The sequence below is a fragment of the Hippocampus comes genome, unplaced genomic scaffold (genome assembly GCF_001891065.2).
Source record: "Hippocampus comes isolate QL1 unplaced genomic scaffold, H_comes_QL1_v1.1 scaffold114, whole genome shotgun sequence".
Lineage (NCBI taxonomy): Eukaryota > Metazoa > Chordata > Actinopteri > Syngnathiformes > Syngnathidae > Hippocampus > Hippocampus comes.
The window spans coordinates 652,582-668,772 of record NW_017806197.1 but is presented as its reverse complement, the minus strand read 5'-3'; the positions used below and the strand labels follow the sequence as shown (position 1 = coordinate 668,772).

Sequence of the window (16,191 nt, the reverse complement as noted above, 5' to 3'; positions counted from 1 at the left end):
CAATACTTAAAAAAAAAACGAGGAACTAAGAGAGCAAAACGAACGAGATCGAGAGGTCAAGTGCAGCGGTCCCCAAACCTCGGGCCTGACTGATGTTTTATTTTGAAAACTTACCGGATTCTCTGTTACATCCTTCTACAGTGGCAGGTCAATGAGAGCTTCTCGGTCACGTGATAGGTTACCGCTAAAATGAAACCAAAGGAGCGAGCAAAAGGAGTAACGAGACAGTATTGGGAGTCTTACTCAAAATACGGATTTATCTCAACGGGAGATTCCCACGCACCAAGCCCACTCTGCATTATATGCGGCGATGGTGAGTTGTATTTTTCATGCAATTTGTATTTGCGGTGCATCTTATTTTGAAGGCACGTTTAAACGTGACCATAGAGACAAGACAGAGAGTGTTGCGGCCAGATCAGACGTTCCTCGTGTCATGATTCGTGTTTATTATCACGTTTCGAAAATACCACCGTTTTCATATGGGTCGTATCATATTATTTTGTTGTATTTATCCGCCACACCATAATGGCCGGTCCCTGAAAACATTGTCTGACATTAAACCGGTCCGTGGGGCTAAAAAAAGGTTGATAGACCGCTGGTCTAGAAAACAACCGTTGAGCATAAACAGCAAGCAAGGTCCATAATTCAACAGAGACTTGGCAACTTGGCAGCCCTGAAATACTTGGCGAGGCTTGATTGGAAACCAGACAAAGGTGCACCGTTGAGGAGGCACCGCCCTCCACTCCAGTTGGTGCTGAAACAAATAACACACAGACAAACCAAAACCATGACACTATTAACGAATCAGGTGTGTTGGAGGAGGAAAACAACGAAAACATGCGCACCAGCGCCCCCCCCCGTGGTTCCATTGATTCCTTCATGTCGCAGAAACTGATCAATTTCACAAGCAGTCTTTTTTTTTCCATGGCAGGTTTCAAGTTCATATTTATTTCTTTCTCTTACCAAACCCAAGTGACAATCAGAATACAGTACTTTTTTTTCCTTCCCCAAACATGTTTTTTTCTCCCTTTTTTAAACATTTTTTCGAAATACGCAAAACAAGAGAACACTCAGTGCAATAAGACAGAGGACTCTGACAGTGCGGTGCTCTCTCTACCTTTTCACAGTGCACGTTTATACACACAAAAAGATTGTACATCATCGTTATTACATTTGCAAACTCGACCCCGCCTTCCCCATGTATTAGAGTTGCGGGGCAAAGTTAACATATTTTAAACAATCAATTTTTTTTTTTTGTAATTTTTTTTTTTTTTTAGATTCAGCTTGCATACAGTGTAGCTATAGGCACGCACAAACACAGAGCTCACTCCCTTGGATACTCTCACACGCACCGGTACGACACAGAAGGGACCTCTGCAATGCCGATTGGCGCCACAGGAGGGGGTTACTGCACTTGCAACTCTGAGGGCTGGAGAGCTCATCCGTCAAACCCATACTATTTGGCAATGTGGACATTGCATTTTAATGTGCAAAAAGGGGAACCAATCGAGATGATGAAAGCAGGAGGCTGAGGTAGAGGGAGAGAGCAGAGGGGAGAAGGAACATTGTTACCAGCCTGATTGGATGTGATGGAACGATGATGGGCAGTGCAGTTTTCTTGGCTAAAACCTCAGAGATTTGGAGGAGTTGTGCAGCCCCGGTCCTTATATTCATTTTTTTTTTTTTTTGTTGAGCTGTTGCCATGACATAGGTCCTTGATGATGTCTGTAAAAGTTTTCAGCCAATCGCAATCTATCCAGGAACAAGCAATCGGGCAATGACCGCATGTCACACACACAGCCAATCCCGAATGAAGCCTTGACTTCCCTGCCAAATAAAACGCACATGGCACAGCTCGCTACTTGTCACGTTTTCAAAAATATATACTGTATATAAGTATCATCTTGAAAGATATTTCTTACGCAAGTGCATATGGCTATTATAATCTGCAGTAAAATCAAGACGTGTTCTAAAAGCTCAGGTGTTGATTGTACAGGCTGGTTGTGAGCATCAAGTATTTACACTTTATTCTGTTACTTGCAGTGTGCATGGCAAAGTAAAGGCGCCGGCATTCAATGGACCAGCTATTGCCACCAACCCCATTTTATCATGAGCAACCCATCCAAAGTGCAACCACACAGTTTCTCGCTGAAAACAGGCTTTGGCTGATTTGGGAAATGATACTGTGAATAATGTCTTTTCTAATTTGCTACCTCTCCGACACACTTGGATTGGTGTCGTAAAATACTACAGAAATAATCACACTTTCTTTGTCCGCCCCCCTACTACACTCCGCCAACGTTTTTTTTTTTTTTTCCCCCTTCAAAAGACGTAAATGAAGGGACTTCTTGCTGGAATACACAAACCGAAACGCCCAAAGATTTTGGCTTCTGTTCTAGTGTACATTTGGAATGAGCTGAAGTGGGTATGGATAGCAACTGAAAGCATGTCCATTAGGGATGGGCACTTGACTGAATTTCTTTGTTGATTACGGAAAGTTGTTTTTTTTTCTGCATTATTTATTTGTTGGGATTGTTCTGAACTCATTTTGCCGACAGAGTTGTATTGTGAAAATTCATGCCACGTGTGTGGATGAAGCTCAACTGCCCATAGCTGCCATAGTTGCGCTTCTTTCGACGGCAAATGAGTTGAGACTGAATCAACAGCGCCCAGTGCACTCCGTTTTTTGCCTTAAATGCTTCAAAACACGACTTATCAACAATCCTCTCCACACTTAACAATCGATTTAAACCCATCCCTAATGTAACTGACAATACAACAGTGAAAATGTCAAATAGTTGCAGACAAAACCAAATAGACCATTCATTTTTGTGCTTTTTTTGTTTTTTAGCACAACAAAAAAAAGTGTTGGGTGTAAAAAAGAAAAAAGGTACGGTATGCTACCACAGAACAAGTATTCATAGATCAAAGTAGCCAAGGAAACATAAAAAAAACAAAACAAAAAAAAACAAAAAGAAATAACAAAACAAATGCTAGATGGCATCTACATCTTGCTATACATAATTTAGGATGCTCTTCAATCCCCATCTGGTTTAGAAAATATCTATTCATCAAATATCTACTCTACTAGTTAGTTATGTTACAAGAATCCAGCCACATGAAATAGAAAAATATCAAATATCACCAGCGATGATAAGAAAACATGACAACCTGAACAAGCAGAAATATTGCTATGGTAACACCATCGTCCTTTGACATCAGCGAGCATCGTCCTTCCGGCGCTCGAGTTGGTTGTCTCGATGTCCCCAAGGGGGTGAGGAAGGGGATCATTCTGGGTTGTGTGGCAGATGGGAGGTGTGTTTGTACCAAGTCAGATGGCGGTGTCCCAAAACACAGTTGTCTGTGCCGGATAAGGAGGTGGACGGATCTTTTTGGCCCCGCTGCTCTTCCCACAAGGCGGGAGGGCCGAGGTGCTCTCTTGCTTGCACTGACTCCGCTCGTGGTGCCTTTCCTCGCTCCTGTCTGGGGGAGGCCTCTCCAGATATTTCTGCAATCGAGGATGTTGTCTGGAGCGGATTTCTTTGCAGAGTGTTCGCTTCCTTTCAATCTGCTCCAGCATTGTGGTGTCTCCACATATCCATGGCATCTGGGGCATCTGAGGGGCAGGAACGACATCAGTGAGTCACAGGAAGGTCTTCAGTAGCTTTCAGGTACGATTACTGTCCGTTGCCACGAATGAAAGTAAAAGGTTGCTTTGTGTGCAACCATCTGCGCTCACACTTACACCCAGGGACAATTTTGTGTGTCCAATCAGCCTGCCATGCATGTTTTTGGAATGTGGGAGGAAACCGGAGTACCCGGAAAAAAAAACCCACGCGGGCATGGGGAGAACATGAAAACTCCACACAGGGAGCTGACACATTTTTTGAAAATCACATGTTCTTACCTGGCTCTGATGAGCCTCTGCTGCTCTCCTTTGCGGCGTCCCGATTGGGGAAGGGTTAGCGGACATGGAAGGCGAGCGGGCATATTTCGGTGCTGCTTTTATATCTACAAAGACATGGACAAATGTGTCACGATAAGAAAGTTTTGCCAGGCATTGTTGGAGTTAATTTGTGTAATGTAGCCCTGAACTGAACCAAACCGTACCGCTACAATGGTCACAAGCTGTACAAGTGTGAAGAATACAAAACGGGCATTTGTTTGGGTCCAACCCCAAATGACACCACCCGTCAAGGTACATTAGCGGATAACGTAATTTTTGGAACGGACCCTCACCATTTCCGGTGGCCGCGGTCATCGGGGGGCTGCCAGCTGATCTGCTGTGGTGAGTCGGCGTCGTGGTCGATGAATGCTGACCCGACACCGCGCTCCCGTTTCTCTCTTGTGCTTTCGACAGGTCCGTACTCTGATTTGTCCTGTTCTCTCGTCGTGGCGTTCCATCGGATCTGTACGCCCTTTCTTTGCTGTCGTACCTGTACTCCATCACGGTGGGGCTCTTGGCGGTTTTACCATCATACTGATGCTGATCCGACCCGTTCAGACTTCTGTCCTTGCTGTCTCGTCTGACTTCGAGGCCAGTTCGGCTGAGATCTTTACTGTCCTGTCGAGGTGGTGGTAGCTCTCCTCCATTGTGGAGGTTTCTCTCTCTCCCGTCATGCTTTGATTCGGAAACATATCCTGACCTGTCCTTATTGTTACTGCTCCTGGGAGTTTCTTGCCTGGGAAGGATCTCAGGCGGCTGGTCAATTCTGCCCTCATGTTTGTGCTCCATGTCGTTCCTTGCCCTCTCTTTGCTGTCCTGCCTGGGTAGTAAATCAGGACGATAGTCTTTGCTATCAAGCCTGTATTCTGAACCAGTTCTAAATCTGTCTTTGCTCTCCTGTCGGGGCAGAAGCTCGGGTGGCTTGTCCCTGCTGTCGTGCTTTGAGTCCAACCCATTTCTAACTCGCTCTCTGCTATCCTGTCGCGGTAAGATCTCCGGCGGCTGATCCAGCAGTCTCTCTCGGTTGTCGTGTCGGCAGTCTACACCGTTTCTCGCGGCCTCTTTGCTGTCTTGTCTCGGTAACAATTCCGGCGCCGGATCGAGGAGTCTCTCTCTGTCTTTGCTTTCCTGTTTAAGCAAAGACTCCATTCCGTGTCCGACACCCCTGTCCTTACTGTCTCGTCTCGGCATCAGGTCTCCGTTGCTGATCCCTCTATCTTTGGAATCTCTTCTTATCAGCGGAATGGGTTCCACGGAACTACAGCTCCGTTCTTTAGGATCCCGCCTCATTGGAATGGGCTCCACGCTGCTGTAGCCTGGGTCTCTGCCGTCCCTGCTGTCCCTGCGAACGAGCGGTGCGTCCATACCGCTTCGTTCTTTGCTGTTGCGCCGGTGAGACATTGACTCCACGTTGCTGGATCTCTCCTTGTCTTTGTCTCGGTCTTTTTCTCTGTCTTTGTCTCTGTCTCTGCGATGAGACGAGTCTTTACCGTGGCGCTCCTTCGAGTCTCGCTTGGATTCCTTGCCGTGGCTGTGACGTTCCTTGCCGTCACGTTTGGACTCACCGTGGGACTTACTTTTTGACTCAGCTGTAAGTAAAAATCAGACGTACAAATAGTTATAGATTAACCTCATTGAGTCAGTCAAGTATCTAAACATGTTTTTTGACATAGTGAGTCTGGAATGATACGCAGGTTCACTTAATTTGTGCACGCAAAATCAATCACAAACTGGCATGCAAAACCCAGCATCGTTTAATGCATGAAGTTTGCCCTCTCCTATACAAAGTAGAATATCAATCAACATGATAGTCTGGTTCAGATTTGGTTGACAGAGGTGTCATGTTGGACTGCCTATTTCCAATAACGTTGCACACTCCTGTACAAAAAAATAAATAAATCACTGCATTACAAAGTTGTCCTCTAGGGGTCAGCACCTACATACAAAGAACCAAAGCAGTTCCTGAGTAATAATAATGTAGTACCACATCTGCAATACATACAGGGCCTTATTTTAACCAATCTAAAAAACTCTTATCAATGTTTCTGGCTGAAACCCCTTTCTAATATCTTCATGATGGATTCAGATCGCTCCTCAACACAACGGTAGTTCTACACATTATATTCCCGTGTGTGAACGTGTATGTAGAAACACACTAAAGCTCACCACTGCACTCCACAAAGCGGTACTGTGGTTCTCGCCGGTTCCTAAATGGGCTCTTGCATAACAGTACCAAGCAGGCATATGTGTCATATATGCAATCTGTATGCAGATGCATGTGTGTGTGGCGAATGGCGATTAACCAGTTGGTATGTGGGTCGAGCTACTTGTTTTATGCGTGGAAGAAAGAGAAAAATGAAGCTCCCGTGGTCATGATTGTGCTTGTGTGTGTACTGAGATGGATGCCAACAGCCCCCCCCCCCCCACACACACTGACACACACGCTCACACATGTGTCGTGCGACTAATTAAAATACTGCTCAATGAACGTATGGGGTTCGACAACAGCAGCAGAGCTCGCAGTAATTCATTCCTGGAAATGCATTGTTTTCTATCTCGCCTTCATTTGGAAATTATACAAAAGATGATTAAAAAAAAATGCAAATGATTCTTCTTTTCAGTCATATTCAAGTTCCATTCGTGTCAACATCAAGGCATTCTAAATGCCCTTCAGAGTGTAAAAGCTGCAGCAGCGTTCTGATTGGCTGGAACTCGAAGAAGAACACGCAGTGATTGGCGAGACAAGAGCATCTGTAATGCTCCGATGAGGTGTTAGATTGGAATTGAGGACCGTAGCTCAATGCACATCAGGAGCGTGTTGCTCCATCGAGCGCCGGCATGTCCTGAGCTGTGATTGGCTCCTTTGCACGGAGGGAGGGAAGCAGCAAATAAGAAATGGGATTCTCCTCCTTCCACTGTTGCTATGTTGTAGTTGCTAAGACTACTACAGCGTAAGGATACATTTGTGGGCTGTTTGTATGATTTAAGTACGGATCAATCAGAAACACAAGAAACATCTCAAGTTCATCTAATATCTACTGAATTGATGATTTCTTTAGCACAAGGTAGACTTCACTTTAAAATATTTGCAAAAAAAAAAAGAAAGAAAAGGAACACTCTTTGATGGCCCAAAGTTGGAAGGACCTGCTGCCCGCTTTTCACTATAATCGGCGCCGCTCCGTACGTCCATTTCCAACCAGCTCATCTACCATGAGAAGAGGAAGACCGCTCCGCCAGTTTTCCAGGCGGCATTAAACACCACAAAGGAGAAGAATGAAGACAATTCAGGTAATGCCTTCATCAGCAACTTGGCACTCTTACAAGAATAATCGAAGATAAGAAATCTCCGGCAAGGATCTCTCCTTCCTTCTCCTCCATCTCGGTAAAGGTAATTTACGGTACTACGTTGCTGTGGTGCTTGTTGTCGTAATTCCTCCGTGGAACGAATAGTTGAGCGGTGTGTTCAGGACATTGTGGCTTCACATTTCATAGACAAGGCAACTCAAGGTGTCCTCGGTTTACGACGGCCCCGACGTACGAGGTTAAGAACGGCGTGCAATGAACTCATTTGCACAGGTAAGAAGGTAAGATTACCCGGTCAGTTCTCGGTGTGCTTTCAAATTTTTATTTATTTGTTTGAAATTTTCAGGCATTCTGTGAAGACATGGAGACTGATCTCCTCTGTGAACCAAGGACCACTTGTCGTTTGCGATTGCGAGCTCTCATCACATTCAATGAACGATACCCATTGCATTTTTCGGCAAAATGTAACAAATGACTTACTCTCTCCGGGCTCTTTGGATTTTCTCCCACTGGCGTTTTTCTTCAGCATGTTCCTGCCGGTGGTAAACAGGTTGGTCAATTCATCCAGCGGGCTCGTGGGTGTTCGCGAACGCCCCGTCGACACATTCTGCATGGAACCGTGGAGTCGTCCCACACCGTCTTGGGGCGGTGACCCTTTGCCGTGAGGGGTGGCCGAGGCACTCCTTGGCAGACCTCCTGGAAATGGCACTGGAGCATCAAACGGCGGCGTTCGCATGAGGCTCAACGGGGTAAGGCAGCGACCCATACTGACTGGGGACGGGCACGCCGAGTGGCTGCGTTGATAGGACGACGCGGTGGACGATTTGTAGAGAGTACAAGGCAGGGGAGGCGCGGAGGAGCGCCCGGAAACGGTGAGGGTCGGGGTGGCCGTGAGCTCTCTACGGATGTGTGCGGAGGAGGGTGGCTCGGCAGAGGAGGTCGGGGATTTGCTGTAGGATTGGTTCTCCAGCATTGGCAATTTGGTAACATCAAGCGGGGTGAGGGGAGACTCGTCCGAGTTGGGCGAGCATTGGGCCGGCGCCGGGGGGAACACCAGCAGCGGAGGCCTGTGCGTCAGTAAATTGGGAAACGGCGCAGGAATGTCACAGAAAGGAATGTTTCTCGGAGTGGAGCATCGGCTGAGAGGCTCGGGGTCATACGGTGCTGGGGTAGGACATGCGGAGCGACACCCCACCGGGTCAGTACGATACTCCATATCATCCAGCATAGGGTACTTCATCTCCTCATACACGGACTCCCCCGGCTCCTCGTCCTCACTTTTCAAGAGTTCTCGCGCCCCGACATCTATCCCCCCCATCTCGATGTAGACGGGCTCGTCCTCACAGTCGTCGGTCGGGCTGTCGTCGCTCTGCGGCGGAGAGGCGTTGCGCTCGCACGGGGAGCAGGTGCGGTGGAGCGCTTTCGCAGGGCACACTCCTCCGCCTCCGTGAGTTTTGATGTAGGACTCGTCGAAGGAAACACTCAGCTGTGTGTTCGGGTTCCTCTTGGGTTTGGGCGGTGGCACGCGCCGGCACTCCTCGCTGCATCCTTGAGCTGTGAGAGAGGAAGATAAAGACACTCAGTCATGCCATGATAATACGCATACATTTTTTAACGGCAGAAGTCAAAGACCAAGAAACCAATTAAGAAAGAGGTAACTTGTCAAGCACGAGAAGAACTTTGAGCGTATTTTGTGTTTTCCGTGGCTGCGTGTCTGGAGCGTGACCTTGACTCGTGTGTGCGTGTGTGGGTGTGTGTGTGTGTGTGTGTGTGTGTGTGTGTGTGTGTGTGTGTGTGTGTGTGTGTGTGTGTTGCAAGCCATAATTTGATGTATGGACAGATTTCAGATACGCCGCTGCTAGATGGCATCAGATGACGCGACAACATTTTGAGCTATGATACGGTCAAATTTGTCATGAATTTGTAATTTTACATTGGTTAACTTATTTTTACACTTGTATCACAATTACAGTACATTGTTGGAACGTCATATGCGGAATATGTATCAGCCACCTTTTCCATTGTAATTAGTGGTTGTCAATGTTTTTTCAACAGCAAATGAATTATGATTTTATTTTGTTTTTACACTTGCATGATCATTAAATTATTATTATTATTATTATTATTATTATTATATTGATTCATATCTTAAATAAATAAAAACTTTTTTTTTTTTTTTACCGAAAGTGTGATTAACTCACTGTTTCCATTATCCCTATAGCTATTTGTTGTAAAGAGCAACGGGTTCAATCATTAAGTTTGGTTTTGAGATGTCCCATCTTTTTTCCCTTTCTTTCAATGAATCATTGAATGAGATTCATTCAGCGGTCACGCAGTGCAACACGTGTGGTTCAGTGGGTCATATGTAGGCCAGTGTGCATGGCTAAGAGCAGTATCTCGAATCAGGTATGTGGGAATGGTTGAGGCATATGCGTGTTTGTAGGTCACATATACAGCAGCGGATGCGGTATGCAAGTGTCGTATCTGGGTCACACACAAACACACGCTGTGGAGCTTCTTTTTGATTGCGGTGACGTGGCATTGCAGTGTGAATCTCTTTTGATGTGGTGCAGTGAGCTTATAGGATGTTTCGCTCGACCGGTTACTGCAGTAGAACACGTCATCCCCTCGGAGTGTTGCACGTTAGGCCGTCGAACCGTCGTCATCCGGTCGTCGTTCAACATGGCTTTGCGGGTCACATCTTGAGATGTTTTGATCAAGAGAGCCCCTTCCGCTGACAGGCCTGGTGGTGGTGGTGGTGGTGGTGGTGGTGGTGGTGAGGGTTGCCGAGACCCATCATGGCTGAACCTTTTCAAGCTGTCAAGTTTCGCGCTTTTAATAATTCAGACAGCAGATGGCCCAGACACACGCATATACTTCCCATAACTGTATGACTCACCAGCATCTCACACACACATGCACACACACGCACGCACACAAATTTACAAATGGTCACGCGTGAGATGGAAATGAGGACAGGTATTGCATGTGGTCCCGTGTCAACAGAGATAGGCTCCCTTTTGAGAACAACAGATTTTCAATATATCTTGAGTGACACCAGAACTAGAACTTCTCGAACACATCTTGCATTTTCTAAATTTACGTTTTTATGTTAGCCTGCAATCCTGAAGACGATAGGAATGCTTTCAAGACAATATGTTTCCTCGAGTGGAAAAATCAATCGTCATAATATTCACGCCAAGCCAGTAGTTGCCAATTCAACATCGTAAAACTAGATTCACTTCTGTGTGACCTCTAAAGAGTCCGCCTTTGCCTTTGCAAGTGCAAACTCTCAAGAGTCCGTAACTCTTGTGAAATGGCTGAGATGAACACAATGGCTACAAGGCCAATTAAAGCTGCGGGCAGCGATGAACAAACCTTCACACACACATGCACACTCACTCACACACACACACACGCACGCACGCACACACGCACACTTTTTTTTTCAGAGGCAATCCTTGAAAAGGGTGTTACACAGATAAGCATCCCAAAGCTGTGCAAAGTGGTGCTATTCATGCAGATATGTCTGTGATACGCTCCAAGGTTGCTGTTATTATGAAGGCGATGCTTGTTATATTGAAAACACACACATTCGGCTGTCCATTCAACAATTCCTGTGTGGTAAGCCGTGGATGATGAAATACACACAAGACTGGTGCACAACTGCTTGTTTCCTGATTGCCTCATCCAAATATTTTGCGTCGGGGCTCGTACTTTACACGGAGCAAAACCCCACAGCACACCACCAAATAAAAAAAATGGAACATAATATAGACACCGAAATGATGACAATCAGTCACAGCTTACAAACTGATTTTACAATCTAGCGGAAGGGCGTTGGTTTTTTTTTTTTCTGCCCGTTACTGTACAGTACGTCGCTGGCATGGATAGATGAACAAATATACATTATTTGTTGGACATAAATTCTCTCTTTTGTGACATTGAAGTGAAATTGGATCATTTCCCGAGACACAACTGAGGATCTCTCACTTCACAGTGGTTGGGAATCAGTATTTTAGTGGATTCGGGTGGATGATATGATTTCAGTGAAACATCTGTGTTGTGTAGCATTTTGATTTGTGTGCGTGTGTGTGTGTGGGGGGGGGAGGGGGGTGGTGCCTGTTGTGTTGGTGCAGGTGCATGCATGTTCCTTCATCGACAGCTGCATTCTTGTACACGCAGATTCACGCGGTGAATCAGTTTCAGCGCCGCTCGTGACATCTCCTCCTTCCCGTCCGTCCCTTCTCCTCTCCCTCGATTGCTCCCTTTCCCTTCCCTCCCTCTCCCCTGCCGTGTTTGCCCGCAACCCTGTATCCCCATCCTGAGGGAAACTAAATCTAGGTCATTCGCTCCTCCTGAATGAATTCTACTCGACCAAGCTCCTCCCCTTCTCGCTACAGTGCACGCAACCAGGAACACCCCCACAGGCTCGCCCTCATTGGCTGCACAGCCTCCGACTCCAGCATCTCTGCAGCCCTATTGGATTGCGCTGCGCAGGGATGTGGTGATTGGCTGGCCAAGGTGGGGTCTTGTTTCTGTGGGATGGTTGCCGTGGTGCCCAGGAAGATCTGTGCGCACACACGGACATCCCCACCAATCTCAGTCAGGCTGGGCGAGTCCCTTCGCATCACATTGGCAGTCGAGCATCCCGAGTGAAATGGACTCGAAAACCCTCAGCAACCTGTTTTAGTTTGCTCTCACAGCCTTGTGTTTCAACGACATAATAGAGGACTGCTTTATGCAAAATGTTCATCGGGAAAAATGTTTCTGAAGCTCATTTGATCACAATCCTCTCCATGAGAGCCTTTAGGATGCAGAGTCTCCTATAGTGAAGCCTTTGTTTTCATCCGTGGGCAAATGTGTTTATTCTGCCCAAACAGGCTGACATTGCTGCGGGGTGCTGCTCCTCGATCTTAATTATGCCATCTCTACTTCTTGACATGCCAGTTTGAAGCCAGAAAAAAAAACAAAAAACGTTTTGGCTTTAATTGGTAATTGACCTCAAACTATGGAACAGTTTTTCAGCACGTTCACAGAAATGTTAAGACCCTTTTGCTCCCTTCACAGATGACTGTGCAGCCGCCCCCACAAAAACATTGTATGAGCAGGATGAGTTCACACAACCATCCACTGGGCCAAAGTTACACGGTGAATCTGAGATGAAACAAACAAACAAAGCCGCAAAGTCAGCTGGAATTAAGAGGACAAGCGGTAAAGGAAATGGATGAATGGATGGAGTCAAACATTGAGATGTTTCAAACATTTTGTCCCTCACGTATGGAAAAATAAACCGACCAAAATATGCATTACACGAGTTTCAGGTCACTTTTAACGTCACTGGCATTTTTTTTTTTTTGATTGTTTGACAAATAAAAGGTTTGTGATTTATACTTTCTGTACTAAATGATGAACGTCTGTTGTGTTCTTCAAAATGATATTATGTGGTAACGGGTCACTAACAGTGTAGCGCTTCACATGCCCGACTTGGTTTTCTGTCTCTGGATATGCCCTGTGATTAACTGGTGAACAGCCAAGGGTTTATTCTGGAATGGACCCCGGACAGGATAAATGGTATCGAAAATGGATGGTTGGATACTAAAATAATATGTTTGGGCTGTGGTAAAGAACCACATTTTCCGGTTTATATTGTGAAGCATTCTTTGACGGCAGTGATTCTCAGAAGTGTGGGATGTTGGCTCCCTCTAGTTTTACGTGAAGGAATCACTGCCCCAGTGTAGTTCCGTTGTATTTAACTTTTACATTCAATATGTTTGCATTTAATTGTTAAGAACTGTTTTTTAAAATATATATTTATTAATTGATATTGTATTTTGGTTGGTGGAAGTCAACTCAAAAATGTTCTTCAAGTTATTCAGGGCTCGGGTAAGAAGCGGACATGTTTGGTCATGTGATGTTCTCAAGCTGAGTCGTGATTGGTCATTACCTGCCTGAGCATTTGTGATGTCATCTTTGGTCGACGCCAAGTGGCAAAATGGCCACCCCGTGAGATGGATACAAACGAGTGGATTTTCTTGCTCAATACAAGGGCAATACTGATCAGAATTCCGTATTTAGACGAGTGGGGGGTGCATCGAACATATTCTGAAGACATTTTTACGTGACTTTCTAATTTTTACGTGCAATACTTTAAAGATCGTGAATCATGGTGTACAGTTCCTGTTTTTATTGACCCATATGTAAGTGCCATGTTGATGTGAACCATGTGTAATGTTAAAGAGGTTTACAATAATATGAAATATTTTTTGTAGAACTATGCCTCGTTTTTTTTTTTTTTTTTTTTGATGAGCGCTTAGGCCTTTGTATTGTAATAGCGGTAATGATGGTTATACTTGTAGAGCGATATATTTTTTGGTGTGCTACTTATTTTTTGGTGTGCTACTTGGTATCCAAAGTACTTATTTACATGTATTCAGTGAGGCATCTGTTAATCCAATTGTGTGTTACTGTGGTTAAATCTGACCGGCTCGCTAGATGTCATGTCCGTGTCGAAGAAGCAGGGTTGAAGAGGGCACCTCAGAGAGGCGCTAAATATAGCGCCGCACTTTGGTGTGAAGTGCCACCGCCACTCACCATCACATCTGTCTCCACGACAGGCGGACACGGGGCTGTGGTCCACCGCTTCGGACGACATGCTCAGCTTGGTGGCCGGGTCCCTCCTGGGCTTGGGCGGGGGCTGCTTCCTGGAGGTTGGGCTTCCCACCTCTTCGTCTGCGCCCCCACTGTTGCCACCCACGGAGTGGAGGGACTGGGAGCGCACAGAGAAGCCCTGCCCACAGGCCAAAGCGTGCGGGTGGGGCATGGGCATGCGTTCCGGCGGGTCTGGCATGCTGATGGAGCCCATACGTAAGTGCTTGCCTTCCGTTGCTATGTCCTCCCCCGTCCTACACAAAGGTAAAAAGGAGATGTTGTTGGAATTACATGCATGTCATCCAAGCCGTCCAATTTAACATTGAGTGGTGCCTTTCCTACAAGTTGAATTTGTTCCGTGACCACGCAAGTGCGCATGCCTTTGGCATGGCAAAGACTCTGCATAACTTCCAGTAACCTAAGCTCCTCCCTGAGGTACAAACATTTTAGGATCTCAGTTTTCTTTCAACAGTACTTTCTTGACACTTGCTACTACTTTCCTATTTGCCAGGGCTTTTACAACATTTTAGGGTGCTGCAAAAAAGAGCACATATATTTTTTTGTGAGGTTTTTGTCTAATAGCTGAGGATAGGCTTCATACAAGAAACAAAATCTGAATAAGTGAATTTGTGAATAGTGAACCACAAATAGGCATGAGTTCACATGGAGGGACAAGACATTCACAACAAATCCTTGCACCCTTGTCCATGCTCCGGGCAGTAAAAGAACACTCTTTCCATACAATACATAATCATCATGGCATGTTTCTCCTCTCTCCATCTCTCTCTCTCTCTCTCTCTCTCTCTTTCTCTCTCTCTCTTTTGCATTTCTGCGCATGTCACATGAGCGTTACATCACTGTTAACAGCTGTGCCATCGCCCTCTGTAAACTGCTTCTTTTTCAGGGCAAGGCATTGATTCGAGTTTAACTTCCGGATAGGACCGACGGCGCTCACATTATCACACTCAGAATGGCACCACGTGCCCCCGCCTCACAGAAACCCCGCGCGGGCGTGCACACAATCACCCATCATCAATGAATGGGTGATTGGCCTAAAAGGAGCGTTAATGATTTCTGACGGGAGTGATGCTAATGAGGGTGCTTAAAAGGAAGAACGCAGATGTCAACATCTGAGAATTTGTATTTATTTATTTGTAGTGTTTGCATTTTATTGTTTTGCCTGTATTTTTTTAGTCAGGTTAAAGTAAGCTATGGTTCAAAGTAAGGTTAAAAAAAAATTGAAAATAAAAATGCCATGAAGCTGCCTTCACATGTTTTTTATATGTGTTAGACCCCTGGGTGTGTGACTTTGCTGACTCTGATACCCCGCCGGCCAGCTGTTGCACAGAAGGCGCACAGCGGGGTCTGGTCCGAGCTGTAATCTGCCTAGCAACGCAGCGGTACCCATAGAAACAAGATAAAGAAGCCAGCCACAATAATAAAGCCGCACGTGGACTTGTCTGGCATGTACACAGATTGATGAAGCAGATCTTTGGCCAACCTGTAGAATCGTAGTGCTTATGTTGTTTTAATGAACCGCAATGTGTTCATTGTTTGGGAAAATCTTACAAACGTGCCAGCTTTGCAATTGCTCTTGTTCTTTGTCTGCCAAGATATTTCTTCTTACCAGGCAATCTTTGTGTTGTATTTCACTTGCTTATTTATAACTTTTAATGAATGTTATGAGTAAGTTTGTCTTAAAATAAGACACGCTCTACATGGCGAAAATAGAGCACAGATCTGCTTCTTAGTGCGTGCAAACCAATACGCTAATAATTTTATGGGGGAGGGGTGGGGGCTTCATTGTGTTTATTTGTTTTTTTAACGTCAACATTTGTTGTTGTATTGGCAGATAATTTTGTTCAAATAATTTTGTCATCTATTCCTCGTTTCATTACTTTTAGTCCTTATATTTTTGCAGGTGGCAAAAAAAAAAATTTGACTGGTATTTATATTTGCAGGGCGCCTTTGAGCTCCCAAATACATGCATTTTGTCTCAACAAGTAGGTTTTATTTAGCGGCTCTTTAATCTGTGATTGGCTTTGACAGGTGCAATAACACAAGTGAAAATACACCCTCAATATTTCTGCGTGTGTTTGCATGCACAGTTTTTTTTGAATTGAATATATGAAATCCATATCGGATGGAGAAGGCGGGAAGGCCTGCCTCACTCAAAGCTAACGTGTTGATCTGATTGGCCGTTGGCTGTTTCTGCTGTCACTAGGCAGAAACACATCTCCGCAATGTTGCTCGCATTTAATCACTAACATTTTTCTCACTTGTCACCCCCC

The 16,191-nt window shown here is 45.5% G+C and overlaps 1 protein-coding gene across 1 annotated transcript in view; it reads right to left on the bottom strand.

The window, feature by feature from the left end:
- Positions 1–1,264: 1,264 nt before the first annotated feature.
- Positions 1,265–16,191, bottom strand: part of nyap2b (neuronal tyrosine-phosphorylated phosphoinositide-3-kinase adaptor 2b) — a 20,811-nt gene continuing 5,884 nt past the window's right edge. Inside the window, exons 3-7 of the mRNA XM_019855908.1 lie at positions 13,844–14,154; positions 7,730–8,803; positions 4,240–5,535; positions 3,908–4,011; positions 1,265–3,616 (exon numbers count right to left, since the gene is read on the bottom strand). Of these exons, the coding sequence (XP_019711467.1) occupies positions 3,332–3,616; positions 3,908–4,011; positions 4,240–5,535; positions 7,730–8,803; positions 13,844–14,154 (3,070 nt within the window). The 3' untranslated portion in view covers positions 1,265–3,331. The remainder of the gene's footprint in view (positions 3,617–3,907; positions 4,012–4,239; positions 5,536–7,729; positions 8,804–13,843; positions 14,155–16,191) is intronic.